This window comes from Limtongia smithiae, assembly GCF_038497785.1.
Source record: "Limtongia smithiae strain NRRL Y-17922 unplaced genomic scaffold V1518scaffold_4, whole genome shotgun sequence".
Lineage (NCBI taxonomy): Eukaryota > Fungi > Ascomycota > Lipomycetes > Lipomycetales > Lipomycetaceae > Limtongia > Limtongia smithiae.
This window is the reverse complement of record NW_027117625.1, coordinates 226906-248745: the sequence shown is the minus strand read 5'-3', so window position 1 is coordinate 248745 and position 21840 is coordinate 226906. Positions and strand designations below refer to the sequence as shown.

Genomic DNA, 21840 nt, shown 5'->3' with positions numbered 1-21840 from the left:
TTGGTGCAACGACGCGGCTGGCCGCGTCCGTCGACGAAATACCTGAATCAGATCTCTCTACTGTTGCTGCTCGTGTCTGTTGCAAGTTATTGTAAGTCACGTCGTGTGTGGTCAATATGTACTGGTGGCAGTCAGTAGATGAATGAGTGGCTGCTGGCGTGGCGGGAGAGGAAGAGAGCGGAAGGCAGAGTGGTAAGATAGAATGAGGTAAACTGTAAATGGGCAAAGAGGGCGCGAAGATTGGTAAACGGACGGACGCGTATAGTTTGTGTACGTCGCAGGCCGCGACAAACACCTTTACGCACGCATCATCTCGCGTTCTTTGGGCAGATTTTAAATTACGCTTAATCCGAGCACCATCATTAGATCTTAGGACTATTCACGAGATTTGCTCCAGGCGTGGCAAGTGTAAAAAAGCAGGCTCGCTGCATCGCGTGTCCTAAACACAATAGCCAAAGCGCAACATGAGCTCAACAGACGAACACAGAGCGCTTCAGTTAATCAAAGGTTTTATTGTTGACGATGGAATCTCCGAGGAGTCAAGTAAACGATTCGAGACCTAGAAGATCGTCCTTCGCGACGCGTGCTGCTGACACCTATGTGCGTGCGCGGTGTTGGGGTTACCAGGTCGGGAACAGCAACGCCGCAACAACGCCAGCCGGATTTGCGACGCGTATTTTGTTGGAACGCGTCCATTCTCGGCTCGTGTGCATTTTTTTTTACGTTCGTACAGCTTCTATACTTGGATGGGCTTGTCTTTTACTTCTCTCCTGATTTGTGTGTCTGTTTGTGCTCGCTGTTTGTTGATCGTTTTGTTCTCACTACGTGTACTGTTGCACAGATGAACAGTCGGAGCGTATCACAGTTCTAAGCAGCCCCTACGAACACGACCATGCTACAACGCCCAGACCTTGGAAGATAGTCAGAATCAGAATCCGCGAGCGCAGTCGTTGGCATCCAGTAGCAGCAACATGCATACGCAATCTGGAAATCATTCCTCTCCGCGTTTGAATCTACGTACTAACAGATCGCGCACCAAGGCCAACGACCTGCATTGCATGGGTGGAAACCTCTGCAGCCGTAGTAGCATCGACCGCGTGAGTGCATCAGACCGAATATGTAGTACTCACTGTCCGCTGGGATGTCGTCGTAGAATCACGACTCGTTGCAACAGCCCCCTATATCAGCAACTGCAAGCGAGAATTGCGCGACCGACAACGAGGGCGCATCGCAGAGATCCGACAATACACCGACAATATTGCCGTCGGTACTGTTACGACAACCGCGGCCGCCTGGGCGAGAAGCTGGACGAGTCACCGAATCCAGAGTGGTTCCGATGAAATCGGCTAGATTGTGCGAAGATGAGCCCTGGCATGTAGGTACCCCACTGCGCAGATCGTGAGCGTTAGGCAACCACACCTTTTGTATGGGAGCATCTCTGTCTACATCAATCGATCACAAAAACGGGTTTGCTCAATAGCAACTGAGTAGGTAGCGGCTGTATGCAGCCCGGAGGACGAGTCGTTGAGTAACAGAAGCCGAACGGGCGAAACCGGATGAGTTATGCTGGGTCAAATGTCGCTACTCCGCCGGCAAGGCTCGCCCACGAATTTTCAGACAACCAACTAATTTTATTACAAAAAGATGACTGACTGCTAAGCGTACAAGGGACAACAATTAATACGCTTAGGCGCTGGCGTCAACACCAGCAATGTAGACGACGAGATCGACGACACGGGCAGAGTAGCCGAACTCGTTATCGTACCAGGAGACAAGCTTGACAAACTTGTCGTTCAGGGAGATTCCCGCCAGGGCATCGAATGTGGACGAGTGGGTGTCGCCGATAAAGTCCTGGGAGACGACCTCTTCCTCGGTGTAGCCGAGAATGCCCTTGTAGTCGGTCTCGGAGGCCTTCTTCATGACGGCCTTGATCTGCTCGTATGTGGCGGGCTTCTCTAGTCGGACTGTGAGATCGACGACGGAAACGTCGGTGGTGGGCACACGCATCGACATGCCAGTGAGTTTGCCGTTCAGGGAGGGGATGACCTTGCCCACGGCCTTGGCGGCACCGGTGGACGAGGGGATAATGTTGCCTGAGGCTGTACGGCCGCCACGCCAGTCCTTCATAGACGGACCGTCGACGGTCTTCTGGGTGGCGGTGATGGAGTGGACGGTGGTCATCAGACCCTCGACGATGCCGAAGTTGTCGTTGACGATCTTGGCAAGGGGAGCGAGGCAGTTGGTGGTGCAAGACGCGTTGGAGATGACGGTGTACTCGGGCTTGTACGCGTCGAGGTTGACGCCGACAACGAACATGGGAGCATCAGCGGAGGGCGCGGAGATGATGACCTTCTTGGCGCCACCGACAAGATGGGCCTTGGCCTTATCGACAGTCGTGAAGACACCGGTGGACTCAACAACGTAGTCGGCCTGTCGCGCGTGAGTAACAACCACAAAAGACAAAACTGAGCAGCAGCGCATACACCGATAGAGCCCCAGGGGATCGCAGCAGGGTCACGCTCGCCAAAGACCTTGATCTTCTTGCCGTTGATGATCAGGTTGTCGGCGTCGTGCGAGACCTCGCCCTTGAACCGGCCGTGCGTGGAGTCGTACTTGAACATGTAGGCGGCGTACTCAGGACCGATGAAGGGGTCATTGAAGGCGACGACCTCGACGTCGTCGCGGAGAAGGGCATTGCGGAAGACCTGGCAGTGTCAGTGGCTGATCCGGAGGAGCGGAAGACGCGCTTTGGCAAGGAAGGTGCTTACGATGCGACCGATGCGGCCGAAGCCGTTGATTCCAACCTTGACAACCATCGTGTGTATGCGGTGAGTAGCACAGGTGCGAGAATATGAGGAGCGGGGATCAAGGAGACAAGAAGGAGAAGAGCGACCGAGGGGCGGACGCGGCGCTTTTCTATGCGTCCCGCGCTCAGCCGATCCCGCGACGCTGCGGTTTCTTCGCTGCTTCTGCAGCAGCTTCGGCTAGTTCCCTCGCTGCCGCTGCGCGCGCTGCGCTGTTGCCCTCCTGCCGCTCTCGGCCTAGCGCCCCGCCCTCCCCGCAAACCGGCGCGGGGTCCTCGCTCCCCCAACCCTCGCGCCCCGCCCCGGTGCCCCGTCCATCCTCCCGGGCCCCCCGCCGTCTCCCTCCTGTCCGGCGCCGTGGGCGGCGCAATAGCGCACTCACAATCTCCACAGACACGGCCGCCGCTGTCTGCGCTGCGGTCCGCGACGGCCGCGCAGGCAGCTCCTGCGAGCGCAGGCGGCGCGGCGGCAGCGCACCCATCCGCCCGGGCAGTGGGCGGAGCGCCACGCTTCCGAGCGCGGAGTCGCCCTGACGCGCCGCTCCCCGCGACAGAGACGCAGTCCCGTGCGCGCTCCGACTTCTCCCGCCGCCCGCTCCGGCTTCTCCCGCCGCAAAACGTGATCCGTGGCAGTCTTCCAGAGACACCGCCGCCCCGCTTCCGTCGCAGCCATATCCGGCCCACGAAAACGCGCCGTGGCCGGAACGTCCACGCCGCCGTCACGTGAGAGGGCAGCACAGGACCCGCCGCTTACACCGCAGCGCGTCAGTCATGTGTTTAGAATCACGTGCGGGCGCGCAGCACAGCACGTGCGGCCCCCGCCGACTGCCCGCAGCGCGCTCTTCGCAAAAACCTAGTGCGCGCGTGCTGACTTCACGAGTCGGTCCTGCAGCAGCCCACACGGTCTCTGCCGCTCTCCGCAGAGCTGAAGCGCAATGGCGGAGCCCGAGATCATCGTTGACGACCTCCCGGAGGAGGAGACTGAGGTACGATGCATTCGACAGTGTTCTCACCTGCATCCCGCTGTCGAGCCTATGATCTGATCTTCACTGCAACTGTCTAGTCCTTTGGATTCATCTCCTTTGCGAAGGATGCTGTCATCGCTGTCGACAATCCTATCGCCAATCCTCCTGCGTACTCCTCGCTGTTTGCGATTGCCAGCGGCTGCGGGCTCTTCGCTCTGGCCGTCACGGGAGGTCTGATCCCAGTTGCTTGCGTGATCTGCGCAATTGCTCGTCCAAGACCGTTGCGGCTAACGCGCTCATGTCTGCAGGCTTTATGGTTGGCCGCACCGTCGACCTGCGCACTCGCTTCGCCAGCACAGCAAAGTCCGTCACTGGCGTACCCATCATCCCAGTGCCAGAACAAATCACCGCTCTCAAGTTCACGTTTGATGAGAAGCGCGTTATCGTTGTCGGAAGCCAAGGTAGCATTGCCTGGTTCACTGTCGAGTCATGTATTTCTCAGGGCGCGAAGTCCCACCCTGAGGGCATTCGCAAGGCTGGTCTTGTCACAGACGTCAAGTGCAACCCCGCAAACGGGCATGTTGTCGCACTCCTCACGTCTACGGGCGTGGTCTACCGCCTTGATGTTCCGTCTGGAGTTATTGTGCAGATGTCTCCTGCTGGCGTTACTGCGTGTAAGTCTAGCCTTCGGTCTGACAGTTTCTCCCACGTCGCTGACTATCACAGTCGACTGGGCTCACAACGGCCGCATGATCATAGCCGGCAACAAAGACGGCATTTTGGTCCAGTACGATCTTCAGGGAAACAGCTCTCTGAACCTCCCGCACCCTGAAGTCGATTTTACTTACGGTATGTGCCTCTATGTTCCTGATGACGTGTCGCCCGCTTATTCTCCTCGAAGTCTGCCACATCTCATGGCTGCGGCAAGGCCAGTTTCTCGTGATTTATTCTAACCCCCCCGAGCCCGGCAAGCACGAATACTTCCCTTACATCGTTTCGCTCATGGCCGCGCATAAACTTAAGTTTTCACAAATCCTGGACGTCTGTCCCCCGTTTGGAGTTGAGCAGCGTCCCGGCTGGTGGTATTCCCTTTCGCTCAGAGGCTGGAGCTCCGAACTGGCGTCTGACCTTATCCTCCTTGCATGCACGCCATCCATCGACATATCTCTCATGTCAACCGAACATACGCTCTATCTCGATGACACCAAGCGAGCCAGTTTGCCCTTTTTTGAGGGAAAAGATACCTCTCCAGTCGCGTTGGTCCTCGATTACACCGCAGTAGACAAGGTCAAGAATCCGATTCCTAGCGCTTCAGAATGTGCACCGCTTCCTCTGCTTTGGGTTATGAACGAGAAGGGACAGTTGAAAACCTGGAGTATTGTGTGGGCAGAAGGCATCTCGAAAGGCGTTGCTACTACGAAGCCATTGCTGGACCAGGTTCGAAGTGCAGCCAGCTCAGCCGCTGCGGCTCCTTCTATTGCAAACATGAAATCAGTGTTCGCTGCGCCTTCCGCAGATGCTCCCTCTCAGACTGCGTCACCTGTTGCTGCGATAGTTCCTCTGGTTCCTACAATTCTCTCGTCAGCAGCCAACGACACCAAGACCGCAGAAGATTCACCCGCGACGGCAGCTGCCACTGCTATCCTCGGCAATTCTGCTAGCATTCCTTCTACTGATTTGGCACCTACAAAGCCTGTCGCGCAAGACATGTTAACCGCTGCTTCTCCTGCCAACGAACCAACAGAATCATTATTGGCTCAGTTGACTAAGGATAAAGAGCGCTCCCGCTCTGTTTCTCCGACGAGAGAAGTGGTGGTAGCAGAAAAATCAGGTTCGGTCTCTGCTGGACCCGTTCAACACTTGCCAGAGGAGGCGAAAGATGGCCGTCGTCTTGTCCCAGTATCGCCGTCTCCAGAGCCGGCCGAAACCATAGCCTCGGCTGCTTCTCTTGATACAGCTGCTGCTTCGCCAATGGCTACGCCCAAGCTCTCTCAAACACCTGCAGCGAACTCGGCTTCGTGTCCTCCGGCCACGCCGGCTGTCGCGCAATCAATCGCAAGTACAGCGACCACGTCCTCGTCCAAGCCAGCAGTCGGTACGCCTGCCGCAGCACCCTCCAATCCGCCGGCCACTCCTGCAACGCCAGTAAGCAACGGCACATCTGTTTCGCCGCAGACAGCATTTTCCACATTTCAACTGTCCTCAACATTCTCAAATCCTCCAAAGTCTCAGCCGCCAGCTAAACTGGCGTTTGGAGACTTCCAACTTTCGTCTTCGTTCTCGAATCCTCCCACCACATCTACCGCAGTTCCGACTGCCTCGAACCCGACCACTTCGACTTATCAGCCGTTTTCGTCTTTCGCGACGAATTCAAGCCCTTTTTCGCAGTTAACAAGTTCGACTACACAGAGCGCGTCTCCGTTTGCCTCGCTTACCAAACAGACCAATGAATCTATGTCGCATGCGATGAAGCCAGGATTTTCTACGCCAGCAGGACAGTCGCGATTTTCCAACACAACTTTGTCACCGGGGGCTGCGTCGTTTGGAGCGCGTTTGAATCTTACTCCGCGGACTGACACCAAGGACTCGGATTCTGATGCCGTGGACGAGGATGATGACTACGACGAGGAGTATGACGAAGACGAAGATGACGACGAAGAAGAAGAGGGAGACGAGGGGAGCTACGACGAAGAGTACGACGAAGAAGGAGAAGACGAGTATGATGAGGCTGAACCGGTGGCTGAACTCACCCTTGAGGACGATGATGAATCGTCTTCTGTGTCTGAGGACGAAGTAGCAGAATCGCAGAGAGTCAAATTACCGTCATCGGAAACGAAGGCGTCTGTTCTTACTCCAGCCGCCAAGGAATTTACGTCGTCGTTGTCGATCCGACCGTCGAATTCAGGGCCGGAAGCGAGCCTGACCGGGTCTGAAACGTCAGAGCTAAAGTCTGTGGCGACTTCATCATCACAGCTCTTTGCCAATGCTTCTCGCCTTGTTGCGCCTACCACCGTTACTGCTCCTCAGTGGCCACCTGTGCCACCGACATCCTCATCAGGCTTCGCTTTGCCCCAGGCTAACACCACTGTTAGATTACGGGGTCCCAGTGATGTGGCTCCGAAAACCGTTTCTACGCCGCGGCCAACTCCCGCTGCTTCTGCCAAGGAATCTCCAGCAGAACTGCCGGAGCCAACTTCGGTGGCAGCTTCTCCTGTGACTGCGAAGGAATCTTCTGCCAAATTTGCGACGCCTATCGTTGGGACTCCTTCCGCGGAAGAACATATCAGCGACGCAGCACCGGATTCCATGCCGCAATCTCCAATAGAGGAGCCAGAATCCACCAAGCAATCCGAAGACATTGAGTCTGTGGAAGAGCCTTTAACTGATGAGGAGCTTTCGACATGTGAAGAAGACGCAGAGGCGAATCAGACCTTTCTCGAGATCCAGGAGGGTCCAGTTGAGGTCGATGACTACGAAAAGTCGTTCCCTCCGCCGGATGTGCCAGAGTATTCCAGTCTGGAAAACGAACAGGACTTCGGGAACGCGAAGCTACGTGGATTGGCGAGAGTGTTTGATTCGATTCACCGAGAGATCTCGCACGATCTGAGTGTGCTACAGCAGAACGCGCGGGGTTTGTCAAAGTACATACTTCTACACGGCGGTACTCTAGGAGACTACCGCTTAACGGATGTTGCGTATCCCGAGCATTCGCGAGATGACTTTGGAATGACGGACGACTGGCGACTGTCCGAGGTTGCGAAGATCGGCGAATACGTGTTAGAGATGCTGCACGAGGTGGAGAGTGCAAAAACGGACAACGTGCGGGACGAGGCCAGTTTGCATGAGATTATGGGAAACATATTACGCGCGGACCTGAAACTGACCGCGGTCGGCGACGTCGTGCGACGGCGGACAGACGCAAAGTTTGCTGCGCGCGTGAAAACGCGTCCGCTTGGTCCGGACGCGCAAGGACTACAGCGGGATATCCGAAACAAGTTTAACAACGTGAATACCCGAGTCGACGAGATCGAGCGCATTAACACGGAGGTCAAGGCGAAGCTGAACTTTGTGAACTCGGTTGCGACGAGGGGGCCGTCATTCGAGAACCTGCACCAGTCGATTCAGCGGATCACGCGATTTGCGCAGAAGCGCGCCCAGGTCGTAGTTGCGTTGCAGCGGGAGTTTGACGGACTCAGCGTACGGAGCGACAACGGGACCGCGGCGACGCCGTCCCCCGGGCGGATAAGTGTGGCAACGTCGCCTTTGCGGTATGTGCGCGGTGATATCCCGATGACGCCGAAAGCGTACTCCCAGCAGCGCACGAGATACGGTAAACCGCAACAGCAGCTCAATGGCGAGGATAAAGCTGGAGCGACGCAGCTGCTCCTGGAGAACAGTGCACCTGGGGAGCGTACGCCGACATTGACTGCGGATCAGGAGACCCTGGATGAGTATCTCGTTCGAAAGAAGACGCGGCTAAAAATGCGAGGGATGTTACAGAACAGGAAGGAGGGCGTGTTATTTACGCTGGAGTGATGAGTTACATGTGTTGTACAGAGCTATGTAGATAGATATGTGATCGTGTAGTGCTTGTTATATGGCTTAGGTGGTCGGGGTTGGGAGTAGGAGCCCGAACCCTGCTGAGTTCGATAGACGTCGAGTCCCTGAACGCCCCCGGGCACGATCCATCAGAACTGATCATTACTCTCGCGCGGAAGCACACAGCACACAGGAGCAATGAGCAACGCATCAGCACAGAGTCCGCTGCTGAGCATGCTGAGCTCGATTGCGGCCGCCGGGAGTGAGACGGCGATTGCGGAGGAGATCACAAGCAAAGTGCTGCCGCTGCTTCAGCAGCGTGCGCCGTCCGCGACACCGACGTCGTCGACATCGACCACAACGACCGCTGGGGTTACGCTACTGGCGGAGAGAGATGTAGATGATATTCTGTACCAGGTGGATACACGGGTTGCCACCGCACCGTGGATTCTCGCTCTGTGAGTTGTCGCTCTTGAGGCGAGCGATCTGGCGCGGGCTGACTTATTGCTGTACAGGACGACCAAGTTCCGCAATGTGCAGAGCTCCGACGCAGCAGAGTTCTGGGTACTTGTGAATAAGCTTGTGGATAATTTCTCAGCAGTGCAAGCGCGAATGGTCGCGGATGCGTGTATGTAAACTGAATGAGTCAGTGTGAGTGTGGTCCGGGATGCTAACGAGGGTAGTTGGATTACTGGTTGATTTGATCGTGTCGACAGCCAATCACGCAGATACGGTATGTTCGTTGGGAATTAAGAAACGAGATGAAGGATGCTAAGAAGAGTAGCCTTCACGGTCGCTGCGGCCGCTGTTGAAAGCAGCCCTCGGCTTCTCAGACGCACACGACACACTCTCGCCCGCGCACGCGCCGTTCGTCGCACAATCTCTCAAGACCCGGCAATACAAGCATGCACTGACACTTCTGCGCCATCGTGTGAGCGTGTTCGATGCGAACTTCGGGGTGACGCATCGCGATCACTTGCTGTACCACTACTACGGTGCGCAGGTGTTTTTGGGACTGAAAACGCATGCGGATGAGGCACTGGAATATTTAACCACGGTTGTATGCGCGCCGACGGGTGGCAGCGGAGGGGTTGTGGGCGCAACTGGGGTTGCGGGCGGCCCGGTGATTTCGGCGGTGCAGATCGAGGCATTTAAGAAGCTTGTGCTGGTGCAGCTGATGGTGAGAGGCGAGCGTACGAGTCGGCTGCCGCGGGTGGCGAATGAATACGTGGTGCAGATTGCGCGGGTGTTTGCGCGGCCGTATGATCAGCTTGCGGTTGCATATGTAGGCGGGGACGCGAAAATGCTGAGTCGAGTGTGGACCCAGCTCAGCGGGCTTTTTTCAGCGGTAAGTTTATGTTGGAATGAGTGGATGTGTGGTAGCTAACGAGTTTAGGACGGAAACTACGGGCTGAGTGTGCAGGTGCTGATCGCGTTCCGCAAGCAGCGGATTGCGCGGCTTCGGAAGACATACACGACGGTGCCGCTCTCGTTCGTTGCGGCACAGGACGTGGACATCACCGAGTCCGGCGTGGGCACCCAGGCGTTCGTGCTAGACATGATTGCAAAGAACGATCTCGCGGCGACGTTGTCACAAAAAACGCGAGACGGCGAAGTATATCTTTCGTTTGTGGAGACTACGCTTTCGGGCGAAGACCTGGAGGTGCTGGAGCAGACGATCGCGCGAATCATGGCGTTGAACTCAAAGATTGCGAGCGTGGATAGGGAGGTGGGTATGTCTCGCGAGTTTCTTGTGAGGCATATGATCGCCGACGGACGGGGGCCTGGTGGTCGCGGTGGCGGCGGGCCGGGTGATCTGGCAGAGTTGGACGCGATGGAGCTGTTTGGCGCGGACGGCATGGACATGCGCGGCAACGGCGCGATGCTGGGACCGCGTCGACGGCGGGGTGGTCGCGGTGGCAGCGGCGGATCGATGCGGCGGGGGGGTGGTGCGGGGCGGAAGGAGAATGGGAGTGCGGGTGCGCGGGCGAGAACACAGACGGCGACGGCTGCTGGCGCTGGGGAGGGGGAGCGGCGGGAGGGTGAGGAGGAGACGGAGGCCGAGGAGGTCGAGATCGAGATCGAGGTTGACGAGGAGGATGAGGAGGACGACGACGACAGGATGGAGATGTAGTTGCATTGTGAGCGGGAGTTTATAACTATTTACATATGCTATGACGGTGGAGATGATGGCGATGAGTTTGTTGGTGGTGCGGAGGGAGTCTGGTCCTGAGGAAGACCGAGATTCTTCCACTCGTCGGAGCGCATGAGGCCGGTCTGCATGCGGCACTCGAGGTAGTCTCGCGCGCGCAACCGACACTCCTCGGGTACGCGGGCGGCGGACGCTGTGGTCTGGAGACAGGCAAGGTAGGCGCGCATGGGGCCGGTGCACTCTCCGTCGTGGTCGAGGGGGAAGGAGCCGCGGTCTGGGGGCTTGGGTCGGTAGTAGGAATTGCCTGCGGGGAACAAGGGGTTAGCCATGCAGAGAGGAGAAGACATATACATATAAGAAGCCGGGGCTGCTTACCTCCTGGTGCTCCGAAGCTCATGGTGGTGGTGGAGTGGATGAGCGTAGAGTGGGTTGATAATTTTTGGGAGTTAACCTGCTTGGGAGGATGGAGGAGTACAGCGGTTAAAGGTTACGTCAGAGCATCATTGCATTACTATTACAGCTCAAGCATTGTGCGGATAAAACATGTCATCCGCGTCCTTCAGCGATCCCAGACCAGAGGCCAGTGACTTGTCGATCGGGAGCATCTGGCGCGGGGAGGTGCCGGACTGATACTGAATCAACACTCTGAGGCCGTCGCGCACGACCTTGTCCCAGAAGCGCTCGAGGATGATCGCACCTGGCTCGCCACCGTCGTCCACGTGTACAGTGAAGGCGTGATCGCCCTCGTAGATGCGCTTATTAGTGTTGAGCTTGCGGACCATCGAGAAGAGCGCGGGATAGGTTGCGACTTCGGAGAGGGGAATCATGTATTGGTACGCAGGGCCAGTCGCGTCGACGATGCGGATGAAGACGGCGCCAAAGGGCGCGAGAGATGTGGGCTTGAGGACGGGGGAGGTAGATGCGGCAGAGGGCTTGGACGAGCCGCCGTTGGCACCGGAGGAGGAGAGTCTGCGCGCGTATGAGGAGACGGTGGCCATGGTTGGGGTTGTGGACTGTGACAGCCGGGCGGCGCGCGGTGGATGCCGGAGGTTATATAGATAAAAAAGGGGATCGCAACATGTGATCATGCCGGTTCTTGGCGGTGTTCCGGCGGCATGGAGATCGAGACAATGAATTGGATTCTCATCGCGGTGCGAAACGCGTGCGCGGACGACAGGCTCCTACGGTGCTCTGGAGTTGAGGACGGCCTTGGCAGATCCTTGCTCCGTGGCCCTCGCCGTGTCATTGATAGTACACTGTCGTAGAGTGGTCCTGGCCCTGGCCCGTCCGTATTGTGTGCTTCGTCGCGAACGCGCTCGTCGAGTCGCTGCCCCATGCCTGCACCGCCACGCCCCCCGCATCACCGCAGCCGCACGCTCCGCCCGCTACCGTGGCGGAGCTCCGCCGCACCGCCTCGCACTAGTGCGTGCGCCACTGGCGCCTCGTGCGGCGCTGCCTCCGTCCATCCGCCGCGTTCGTTCAGGAGGCGCTCCACGAGACTCTTGGCCGCGCTCCCTGCCTTAGCCACACCCTCCTCCCCCGCCAGCGCCGCCGCGACCTGTGTCTCCAGCAGCCGCTTCAGGCTCCCCATCAGTCGCCGCTGCTGTGCGCGCGCGGCCTCGCGTCGCGAGACAAGGGCGTCAATCCGTGCGGCGGTGGCCGGTGTGCGTGCGCTCTGGCGGAGCTGTGTCGCGCGCGAGGCGAGGAGCGTTCCGAGTGTCGTAAATTCGGTCGAGGCGCGTTCACATTGTGCGAGTTCCACGCGTGCGTCCGCAAGGCGCGCGGAGAGACGCTCGATGGTTGCGGCGGTTGAGTTGCTGTTGTGCGCGAGCATCGCGGCGCGCGCCGCGGAGATCTGGCCCCGCGCGCGCTCTTCTTCTAGTTCACCGTCGTCGTTGTCGTCCTGCGTCGCAGAGTCGTGCGTGCCTGCAAGAAGTCGGCGCATTACCTTCTCGCTCGCATCTTCGTCGTCGTCTTCGTCGTCGGCATCGCCCGCTGCGCCCGCAGCAGCGCGCAGCAATGCCACGCGCCGCGAGAGCTGTGCAACGGTCCTGCTCAGCTCCTCAGCCGAGTCCGGCGGCTTCGACGCGCTCGCAGTCGCATTGGCGTACTGCGCCAGCCGCCCAAGATCCAGTAAACGCGTGATGTCCGTGTACGTCGCTGCGGCCATGACGGTGATGCCCCGTGTGCCTTTGAGAAGCACGGGAGAGTAAACACTGAGGAATTTCACGTGATGATTAGCACCAGCCCCTTGCTTACAGGGCTAGGGCGCAGGCGAATCAGCCTCTCTACTCACAATTTTCTCGATCACCGTTCTCCCCATCATCAGCCCCTTCCCTCCTTGCATCCGTTGTCGTTCTCTTAGCAATGTCATCGCGAACGACTCTCTACGTTACCGGTGTGTACTCTTTCTGATGGCTTAATCCGCACTCCGCAGCGGAGATACTTCCTGGCCTCGCCGTCGAAAACTTTTCAACAGATTCTAACTGATCAGGCTTCGGCGGCAGCGTCCGCGCCCGCGAACTCGCGCATGAGTTCGAAAGGTTAGTTGTCGCGTGCGACATGTAATTTTCTGTGTACTGACTCCTCAGGTTTGGCCGCTTGGTGCGATGTGACATCCCAGCCCCAAGGAACGCCAGCTCTCGACCGTATGTGCCTCTTCTCCATACCAATCGCACTCTAACCCGCACAGATTCGCCTTCGTGGAGTATGAGGACCGCCGTGACGCCGACGACGCCTACTACGACATGCACAACCGCCGCATCCGCTCTGGCGACGTCCTCAACATCGAGTGGGCGCGCAACACACCCTCCGCCTCCTGGCGATACGAGGATCGCGGCTCCCGTCGCCGCCGCGGATCGTATTCGCGCTCCCCCCCTCCCCGCCGCGGCCGCGAGAGCTCTCGCTCGCCGGTCCCCAAGAATGGCGGCCGCTCAGTGAGCCCGCGCCGATCGCCTAGTCCCCGCCGGTCGCCGAGCCCACGCAGATCGCCGGACGCCCGTCGCTCCGCTAGCCCCCGCCGCTCTGCGAGCCCTCGCGGCGGTGAGGACGATGGCGACCGTCGGCGCGACGGCAGCGCCCGGCCCGATAGCGAAGGCGGCCGGGAGAAGAGCGAAGAGCCGGGTGAGTAGTTGTCGCGTGACACTGTTGCATGCAAAATACTAACCTTCGACAGCTAAAGAGCGCTCGTACGACGACCAGGACGGTGATGTCGCTGAGGATTAGACCGGAGCGAGATCCTATATGTATTGACTCAATTTCGTTGTGTGCTGCTGACCTTGAAGTTCTGTCCGTCCGTTCGTCCGTCCGTCCTCGTCCTCGTTCCTCCGCCTCCCACGCATCCAAAAATTTGTGTATTTTATTTCGAATGTGCCATTAGTCCTGTGCGCGATGCATGTTTTTCTACTTTAATTGTGTTTCTTCAGTGCGTCTAGCGCCAATCCGGCCTCGAGAATCCTCCTCCTCCGACCGCACCACGCGACGGAAGCCAACGCAGACGACGCCGACGACGACGACGACCACCGCCTTGCGACCACCGACGACTCGACGACGGCGGCGATTGCAGTGTTCTGGCCCTTATTGCCTGCGTAGTATAGAATAGACTGCGGACTTGCGCGCGCATTGAGGCACATGTGCGCAGACGCGTGTGTGAATGTGCCGCAACTGCGGCGCAGCTGCACCACCTCAGCGCCAGCGCCGCGCCCGCCGCCGGCGTGCACTGCAATCCACTCCGCCCTCACCGTCACACTTCCCCAGACTCACAACACAACGCTTACTTACCTCGCCCTTCCCCATCGCGTGTCCTCCCGCGTTCTGTACCCACTCGTTTCCCTTGTCACACCTACTCGCACCTGACGCCATGAGCTTCCGCGCGTAGCGCACCGCTCTCCGCCCCACAGTAGTGCCTCCGGCCCTTATTCCCCCCTCCTCCGCAGGCATGAATGCGCTCGAGCCTGCGCTGCGGGCTAAGTGCGACACGATCCTCGCGGACCCCGAGGTTCTCGAGGAGGAGCAGACCGACCAGATATCCTACCTTATCCAGCAGTACTACGCCTCGCGTGGCCTCGTGCTCACGTCCGCCGACCTTGATAGTCTCGTGCTTGATGTGCTCTGGCAGCACCGCGCCGGCGGCACAGGAGGCCCCGCAACACAGTTCTCGCCCTCATCCGGCGGTGGTCCTGGCAGCACCTTTGGCGGTTTCGGCGGCAGCAGCGGCGCTATCCCGGTGCGCAAGGTTGTTAAGAACCGCTTCGTTGTTCCCATTGCCACCCCGCCAGCAGGCCGATCGCAACATCATCTGCCGCTGCACCAGCCGTCATACGCGGGGCGCTGGGGTGGCGGTGGCGGTGTAAGCGCTACTGCGATCACCGCGCAGGACCTGGGATCGCTGCCGTCGACGCGCTCGGCGTCGCCAGACTCGCTGTACTCCACACCGAACCGCACCGTGCCCACGTCCGCGTTCACAGCGTCAACACAGGACTGCTCGCGGTTTCTCGATGTGTTTCCGAATAAGGCAGACTCACAGACGGTGCAGACGAAGAGCAATACGGTGAATGCAGCCGGCATCGTCGGGCTAAGCGACGACATGCAGCAGTACAACCCGTTCTTTCTCGGCGCCGAAGAGGACGTGGTAGGCGACTTTGACGACGCGGGGAACCACCAACACGATGAGTACGATCCTCATGATGACGATTTCGACGACGAGGAGGATATGTATCGGCCGCTGACGGTGGAGCAGCGGCTGGGCTTGGACAACAAGGTGCCGTCCGGCGCAGCCACTTCCGCGAGAAACGGCACAGGACTGCGATATACGGATGGTATGCAGTTTGAGCCATCGTCGTTTGAAATGCTCTCTGCGTGGCAGGCGTATCACCAAGGCGGTGGCACGCAGAGTACTGGAATGGTCGAGGCGCAGGCGCACCACACTCACTCGACTGCGTCATCGGAGTCGTCGCCATCGACCCCGGCATCGTCGTTTACCGCGTTTGCATCCGCGGCGGGAGGGAGTGGGAGCAGCGGGACCACCGTGCCTATGGGCGCTGATGCGTTTGCGTCGATGTCATCCACCCCTACTGCCAACGGCGCGGCAACACCGTCGCAACTCTCGCCGTCTGTCTCCGCGGAGGCGCAGGCGTCGCCATTTGACCATATCCGCGTCGCAATGTGTGTGCCGGAAGCGGCGAATGTCACGAATGCGGAGATTACATTGTGTCTTGAGAAGAACGGGTACGACGTTCTGCTGACCCTTAAAGAGCTCGTCGACCGCGTCACCGGCCGCACACCCGCCGCTAAAGTCGCGGATTCGGTGAAAGTGCAAACAATCGGCCCAGTATACAGCATACAGACGCAGCACACTAGTACGTCGGCCACGAAGGAGCATCCGAAGATTCCCACTGTCTGCCGTATGTGTTCTGCTTGTTTACATGGTGTTCATATCTGATAGACTAGGTTACTTTCTCACAACGGGCCAGTGTCTGCGGCCAGACTGCCGGTACTCGCATGATTTATCGGCAACGGTCTGCCGCTACTGGTTGCAGAATTCATGCCTGGCCGGGGACACGTGCGTGTTTCTACACTCTATCCCGCCGGAGATCACCGCACGGGTTGACCCGCGTGGGCGGGGAATTGCCTCGATTCTCCCTGGTGGCGGCGGCGGTTTAGGTCTGCAAGGTGGCTCCGTCGGATCGCTGAATGGGCTCGGCACGGCGATGCTGCTACAGCAACAGCAGCCGCAGAAGAAGAACATCACGCTGAAAGACGAGATGGAGTTCCCGTCGCTGCCAGGCAGCGACAGCAGCGTGCCGAAATCGTCGCCGGCGATGAGCACAAAGAGCTCCAGGGCAGGCAGCGCGCTGTCGTCATCTCCGCGGAATATAAAGACCGGTGAGCCGCCTGCTGTTGCTGCCGTTACGAGGAGCGCGCCAAAGAGTGCCTCTGGTAACGCCACTGCTGGCACCGGGGGCGCGGGCGGGGCGAGCAGCGGCGGCGGGGGACGACTGGGAAAGTCGCGGGCATCAAAGGGATCACGGTGGCGTACCTAACAAGTAAAATATAGGAATTACCATGACTGGCAGGTGTAGATGGTGGAGTGGGGTAGGGCTAGGGGTGCAAACGGCGCGTGGAGAGACGCTCAACGCGGGTATCTCCAGGGTCACGCATCCCACAAGTCCTTCGCTTTAGCATATACGGTACAATATGCGCGCAACTCGATTGCTGCTTGGGCTCTGCAGCGGCATTGTGCTCGTGTCTGCGCTCACCTACGATGAAGTCATCCAAGCGCCGCGGCGTTCCTCGGCGTCGCCAAACAGCGCCGGCACCCTGGCGGCCTTCACCGAGACGGCATACTCGTTCGCGACGCGGACATGGCGCGCGACTCTGAACAAGATCGAGCTGAACAGTGGCGCGATGAGTGTTGTGTTGGGTAACGCTGTGGATGTCGACGATTTCGCGTGGGTGGATGATAGCACGGTTGTGTACCTGAACTCGAGCACGGCGTACACGGAGCTGTGGTCGGTGAATATCGACACCGGCGCGACGACGAAGCGGTACACGTATCCCGGGAGCGTGGGGACCTTGAAGACACATACTTCATCGGCAGGCGTGCGGGTTGTTGTGTCTGCGTTTGCGCAGCCTGACGGGTCCATAGTCTCCCCGGACGCTCCCGCGCCAGCCGATTCGGGATTGCTGTACGATTCGCTGTTTGTCCGACACTGGGACTACTGGCTCACCTCCGCGCGGCGTAATGTTTTCGGCCTTCTTTTCTCTGCGGATTTGGCGACAGTGAAGGAAGGACTTGCAAACTACGTGCGCGGGATGGGCATTGAAACCCCAATCATGCCGTTTCCGAGCGCCGGGGACTTTGATCTCGCAGACAAGCATATCGTCGTGAACGCGAAAGCGCCGGAACTGTGCGGCGCGAATAACACGGCGACGTATTTCTACGTGCTAGAGTACAACGAGGACAACACTGGTGTTGCGCCGTTGAACAAGCGTGGCTTCGGCGCGTGCGCTTCACCTGCGTTCGCGCCGGGCGGGGGTAAGGTTGCGGGGCTTGTGCAGTTGGAGAACGGGTACGAATCGGATCGGAATATCGTTGTTGTATACGAGCTTGGCGGTGCAAGTGGTTCGGTTGCTGTCGCGGAGTACACCGTGACGAAGCCGCGAGACGCGTTTGATAGGTCGCCGGGGTCCGTGACGTGGGCACCGGACGGGTCGGATGTGTTATACCTGATGGGCGAGGATGTAGGCAAGGAAGTGCTGTGGACTGTCAAGTTTGATGCTGCCGGTTCGGGTGTGCCTGTGAAGCTCGCGACGACGCATTCGGTTTCGAATGTGGAGTTTATCGGCGGTAAGACGGACAAACTGTTGTTGTCGAACAACGGGATTGTCAAATCGACATATTTCGAGGTGTACAATGCGAAGACGAATTCGTCGAGTTTGTTACTTGACGCAGCGCTGGCGGTGAAGGAGTCGCAGGTGGGCGAGTTCTGGTTCACGGGGTCGCGGGAACAGGCGGTGCACGGGTTTATCGTGTACCCGTCGAACTTTGATGAACGCAAGAAGTACCCGCTTGCTTTTTTGATTCACGGTGGACCGCAGTCGGCATGGACGGATAACTGGTCGACGCGGTGGAACCCGGTAGTATGGGCGGATAATGGACCGGATGGGTACATCGTCGTGACGATTAACCCGACGGGGTCGACCGGGTACGGTAAGGATTTCACGGACAAAATCCAGAACAACTGGGGTTCGTATCCGTACATCGATCTTGTTCTTGGACTGCGGTACGTGATTGACATGTTCGAGTTTGTGGACACGGAGCGGATGATCGCGGCCGGTGCGTCGTATGGCGGGTACATGATCAATTGGATCCAAGGCTCAGCACTGGGCCGCGCGTTCAAGGCGCTGGTGACGCATGACGGCGTGTTTTCTACACTGAACCAGTACTCGTCCGACGAGCTGTACTTCCCGACGCACGATTTCGGGGGCACGTTCATGGAGAACACGCGGGGTTACTACAGATATAACCCGATGAACAGGATGTACCACTGGGCGACGCCGCACTTTATCGTACACAATGCGAAGGATTACCGACTACCGGAGAGCGAGGGCTTGATAGCGTTCAACATTCTGCAGGAGCTGGGAGTGCCGAGCAAGTTGTTGCATTTCCCGGACGAGAACCATTGGGTGCTCAAGCCGGACAACTCGCGACGGTGGCATAAGGAGATCTTCGCGTTTGTGAATGAGTTTTCGGCGAAGACGGCGGCGGTGGAGGCAGCGGGGAAGAGGAACGCGACAAGGGAGTTGGTGGAGCGGCTGGCGGAGGAGGTGAGCGGAGACATATTTTTCATTTGAGTGTCTATGGGAGCTAGTTATTGTTTGGAAGCGTAATAGAGTATGCAGCATGGCATCCATTACCTGCTGGGTTGTTGTATAGACAGCATATATTATTAGTGTACAGTAGAGTACAAGTAGAGTACAGAGCCAAAACGCCAATGCGAGAGATGAGCAGATTACGGGGGAGTTGCATCTGTGGGAAGGGGGGGTGGGGGCATGGAGTCAGAGAGGGGGGTTGGTGGTGGGAGCATGAGCATGTCTGATTTACTGCGTTTTGAGCGGGCGGCAGTAGGAGGAGCAGCGCGCTTGGTTGTGGGCGAGACTGGCGGTCGAGCCGTGCCACTGCGAGGAGGCGGATTGAGCATGGCCTTCATATCGGCCTTCATCTCAGCGACGTCGCGAGACAGCTCGAGCATTGTGGTGGACAATGATGCCACGCTGGTGCTGACGAGCTGCGCGATGGTGGGCAGGACCGCTGCGGTGGTGTGCACTTCCTTCGCCGCGTCGTGCACTAGACATACATGTAAGCACTATACAGGGAGGGGAGGGGTATTAAAATACGAACGCTCAGCTAGTTTGGCGCTCACATCGCGCCGGAGTTCCTCTAGCTGGGTGTCGATCGCCGCGGCGGAGGCGGTGGTGGCGGTCGCAGCGCGGGAGAGGAGCGCGGTGAAGCGAGCTTCGCAGTTGGAGAGGCGGACGACGGCGCGTTCGAATTCGCGCCTGGAGACAAGCGCCGCGTGGGCGAGTTTGCGAGCAGCGAGGAGGGGATCTTCACCAGCGTCGGGAGGGAGGGAAGGGGGGAGGTCGGTAGTGGTTGGCTTGGAGAGCGGTGCTGGATGGCGGAGGAGGTCAGGCCAGAAGGGGGTATCTTGAGGGGGCTGGGCGTCCTGGACGGTGGCGTCCTGGACGGTGGTGTCCTGGGTGATGGCGGTGGTTGCGGATGAGGGGGCGGAGGAGGAGGGGGGTGGTGATGACGACGACGCGAGGTCTATGACCGCAGGTTCAAGCACTCTGCTGGTGGGCGGCGCGCGTGCAGGGTGCGTTCTGGACATGGCGACTCACGATGACGAGGCAGTTCCGGTGGAGACGAGAAGAAGCACGGAAGAAATGTTCCGAGCGGGTTTTGTCGGAGCGGGAAGCAAAGGGCGAGGATTTCGTGTGACTACTTAAGGGTTTAATATCCCCCGCAGACCCTGATCCGCACCCTACCTCACGGTCCTCAACTCGCCCCTCTACACACAATGAAAGGCATCGTCTTCAAAGGCCCCTTTGAACTCGCTCTCGAGGAGCTCCCCGTCCCAGTCCCCGAGGCGGACGCCGTGGTCGTCAAGGTCTCCGCGGCTGCGCTCTGCGGCAGGTACGACTCGACCCTTGCTTTGATGTTCCTGTTCAATCACTAAACCGCTCTTCAGCGATATGCACGTCTACCGCGGCGTCGGCAAGGTCGCACGCACCGGCTTTGTCATGGGCCACGAGATGACTGGCTTTGTCTACAGCGTCGGCAGTGGCATCACCAAATTCAAAGTGTGTACAGCGCTCGTCGATCTCGCTTCGGCCCGTCATGCATTAACACTACTCCTCCGCAGGTCGGCGACAAGATCGTGTGCCCTTTCACCATTTCCTGCGGCCAATGCTTTTACTGCCAGCATGGCATCGGCTCCCGCTGCGTTGAGTGCAAGCTCTTTGGCTCGCCTTTCCTGGAGGGCTGCCAGTCCGAGTACGTTAAGGTGCCGCTCGCCGACACCACCCTCGCGCTGGCGCCCGAGGGCATTCCCGACTCCCTTCTCCCCCTCATGGCCGATATCTTCCCCACCGGTTACTTTGCCGCTCAGCGCTTCTTGAAGCCCATGTCCCCCGAGCAGGCCGCTGAGACTGTCGTCGCCGTCGTCGGCTGCGGCCCCGTCGCGTGAGTCCTTTCCCTGGTTTATATTTCACCGCCGCTAACTCTCGTAGTCAATGCGCGATCATCTCCGCCGCCCACTTCAACCCCAAGAAGATCTTCGTCATCGACTCCATCCCCGAGCGTCTTGAAGAAGCCGCTGCGCTCGGCGCGACTCCGCTCAACTTCAAGACCGTCGACGTCGGCGCCGCCATCAGGGCCGTCACTGACGGTCGCGGCGCCGACATTGTCATCGAGGCCGTTGGCGCGGAAAGTGCGCTGCGCTCCGCGTTCGACATCTCCCGACCTTTTGGCTGCATCTCCTCTATCGGCGTGCATAACTCCGCCATTCCCTTCTCTGCCACCGAGGCGTACAACAAGAACATGACCATCGCCTTTGGCAGGTGTCCTGTGCGCGGCGTCTTTGCCGAGGCGCTTGCCGTCATGGAGGCAAACAAGGAGAAGCTCGAGGGTTTTGTCGACCTTATGCTCCCGGTCGAGAAGTTCAAGGAGGGTTACGAGCTCTTTGACCAGCGCAAGGTCAGAAAGGTCGTGTTTACCTTTTAAGCGGCATAACTGTAGACGGTAGATGATAGAAACCATGACAATATAATCTGAGATTCGCTACTATGTACATGTGCTTTCCATTGGCTTCTGCCGCCCACTGTAATTCACTGCCCACTCAACTAAGGCTGCGACAAGTTCGTACTGCGATTGTGGTTAGTCAAGACATTGCGTCCGCAACCACCCCTCGACTCACCTCTCCTCGTTAAATCGCAGTTCCAACCGCTGCTGGTACTTCATGAACTTCTCCCCGCAGTTCTTCAGGCACGACTCCTCCTTGCCCGTCAGCGCCTTTGTCGTCATGTCGTTCGCGCACTGGTTGAAACACCGACCCACCATCGACATGTAGGTCTGCGTCCGTCAGCATCTCCTCTTTCGCCCCTTCTTGCTTCGCTCTCGTCAAAAACTCACATTCGCGATCGACGTCATCGTCAGATCAACGTTGATCTCCTCGAGCTTCTTCTGCTCCTTCTGCGTGAAACTGCCGAAATCCATGATGCTTCTTGATTCGTGTGCCGTCGCGAGAACTTGCTACGAAAATTTGTGTCGGCTGCTCCGTCTTTCCTTCGCCGCACCGCCCCGTGCGGCGCGCACAGCC

At 58.6% G+C, this 21840-nt stretch overlaps 10 protein-coding genes across 10 annotated transcripts; 6 read left to right on the top strand and 4 right to left on the bottom strand.

Moving 5' to 3' along the window:
* Positions 1-1686: 1686 nt before the first annotated feature.
* Positions 1687-2816, bottom strand: V1518DRAFT_372542 (uncharacterized protein; the record flags this gene model as incomplete). Its single annotated transcript, XM_066901396.1, has 3 exons — positions 1687-2430; positions 2484-2705; positions 2769-2816. The coding sequence occupies 3 exons, from the start codon at positions 2814-2816 to the stop codon at positions 1687-1689; spliced, it is 1014 nt and encodes a 337-aa protein (XP_066760125.1).
* Positions 2817-3598: 782 nt separating this feature from the next.
* V1518DRAFT_414495 (uncharacterized protein) lies at positions 3599-8365 on the top strand. The gene is made up of 5 exons (XM_066903591.1): positions 3599-3789; positions 3867-3999; positions 4077-4442; positions 4495-4617; positions 4670-8365. The coding sequence occupies exons 1-5, from the start codon at positions 3739-3741 to the stop codon at positions 8302-8304; spliced, it is 4308 nt and encodes a 1435-aa protein (XP_066760124.1). The 5' UTR covers positions 3599-3738; the 3' UTR covers positions 8305-8365.
* Positions 8366-10656, top strand: V1518DRAFT_414492 (uncharacterized protein). The gene is made up of 5 exons (XM_066903590.1): positions 8366-8765; positions 8823-8935; positions 8991-9040; positions 9092-9655; positions 9704-10656. The coding sequence occupies exons 1-5, from the start codon at positions 8506-8508 to the stop codon at positions 10439-10441; spliced, it is 1725 nt and encodes a 574-aa protein (XP_066760123.1). The 5' UTR covers positions 8366-8505; the 3' UTR covers positions 10442-10656.
* V1518DRAFT_414490 (uncharacterized protein) lies at positions 10424-10901 on the bottom strand. Its single transcript, XM_066903589.1, has 2 exons — positions 10835-10901; positions 10424-10763 (listed from the first exon to the last, which is right to left on the bottom strand). Exons 1-2 carry the CDS (start codon positions 10854-10856, stop codon positions 10480-10482), a joined length of 306 nt encoding a protein of 101 aa, XP_066760122.1. The 5' UTR covers positions 10857-10901; the 3' UTR covers positions 10424-10479.
* A 1925-nt stretch (positions 10902-12826) lies between these two features.
* On the top strand, positions 12827-13684 carry V1518DRAFT_426596 (uncharacterized protein; the record flags this gene model as incomplete). The annotated part of the gene is made up of 5 exons (XM_066905994.1): positions 12827-12857; positions 12954-13002; positions 13051-13107; positions 13152-13582; positions 13635-13684. 5 exons carry the CDS (start codon positions 12827-12829, stop codon positions 13682-13684), a joined length of 618 nt encoding a protein of 205 aa, XP_066760121.1.
* A 509-nt stretch (positions 13685-14193) lies between these two features.
* Positions 14194-16535, top strand: V1518DRAFT_414482 (uncharacterized protein). Its single transcript, XM_066903588.1, has 2 exons — positions 14194-15861; positions 15908-16535. The coding sequence occupies exons 1-2, from the start codon at positions 14397-14399 to the stop codon at positions 16498-16500; spliced, it is 2058 nt and encodes a 685-aa protein (XP_066760120.1). The 5' UTR covers positions 14194-14396; the 3' UTR covers positions 16501-16535.
* Positions 16536-18975, top strand: V1518DRAFT_414481 (Alpha/Beta hydrolase protein). Its single transcript, XM_066903587.1, has one exon. It carries the CDS (start codon positions 16655-16657, stop codon positions 18812-18814), a length of 2160 nt encoding a protein of 719 aa, XP_066760119.1. The 5' UTR covers positions 16536-16654; the 3' UTR covers positions 18815-18975.
* V1518DRAFT_414479 (uncharacterized protein) lies at positions 18886-19924 on the bottom strand. Its single transcript, XM_066903586.1, has 2 exons — positions 19362-19924; positions 18886-19307 (listed from the first exon to the last, which is right to left on the bottom strand). Exons 1-2 carry the CDS (start codon positions 19849-19851, stop codon positions 18973-18975), a joined length of 825 nt encoding a protein of 274 aa, XP_066760118.1. The 5' UTR covers positions 19852-19924; the 3' UTR covers positions 18886-18972.
* A 64-nt stretch (positions 19925-19988) lies between these two features.
* On the top strand, positions 19989-21309 carry V1518DRAFT_414476 (alcohol dehydrogenase). Its single transcript, XM_066903585.1, has 4 exons — positions 19989-20156; positions 20212-20323; positions 20386-20705; positions 20753-21309. Exons 1-4 carry the CDS (start codon positions 20041-20043, stop codon positions 21243-21245), a joined length of 1041 nt encoding a protein of 346 aa, XP_066760117.1. The 5' UTR covers positions 19989-20040; the 3' UTR covers positions 21246-21309.
* Positions 21265-21765, bottom strand: V1518DRAFT_414473 (uncharacterized protein). Its single transcript, XM_066903584.1, has 3 exons — positions 21654-21765; positions 21439-21593; positions 21265-21386 (listed from the first exon to the last, which is right to left on the bottom strand). The coding sequence occupies exons 1-3, from the start codon at positions 21735-21737 to the stop codon at positions 21365-21367; spliced, it is 261 nt and encodes an 86-aa protein (XP_066760116.1). The 5' UTR covers positions 21738-21765; the 3' UTR covers positions 21265-21364.
* Between the last annotated feature and the right edge of the window lie 75 nt (positions 21766-21840).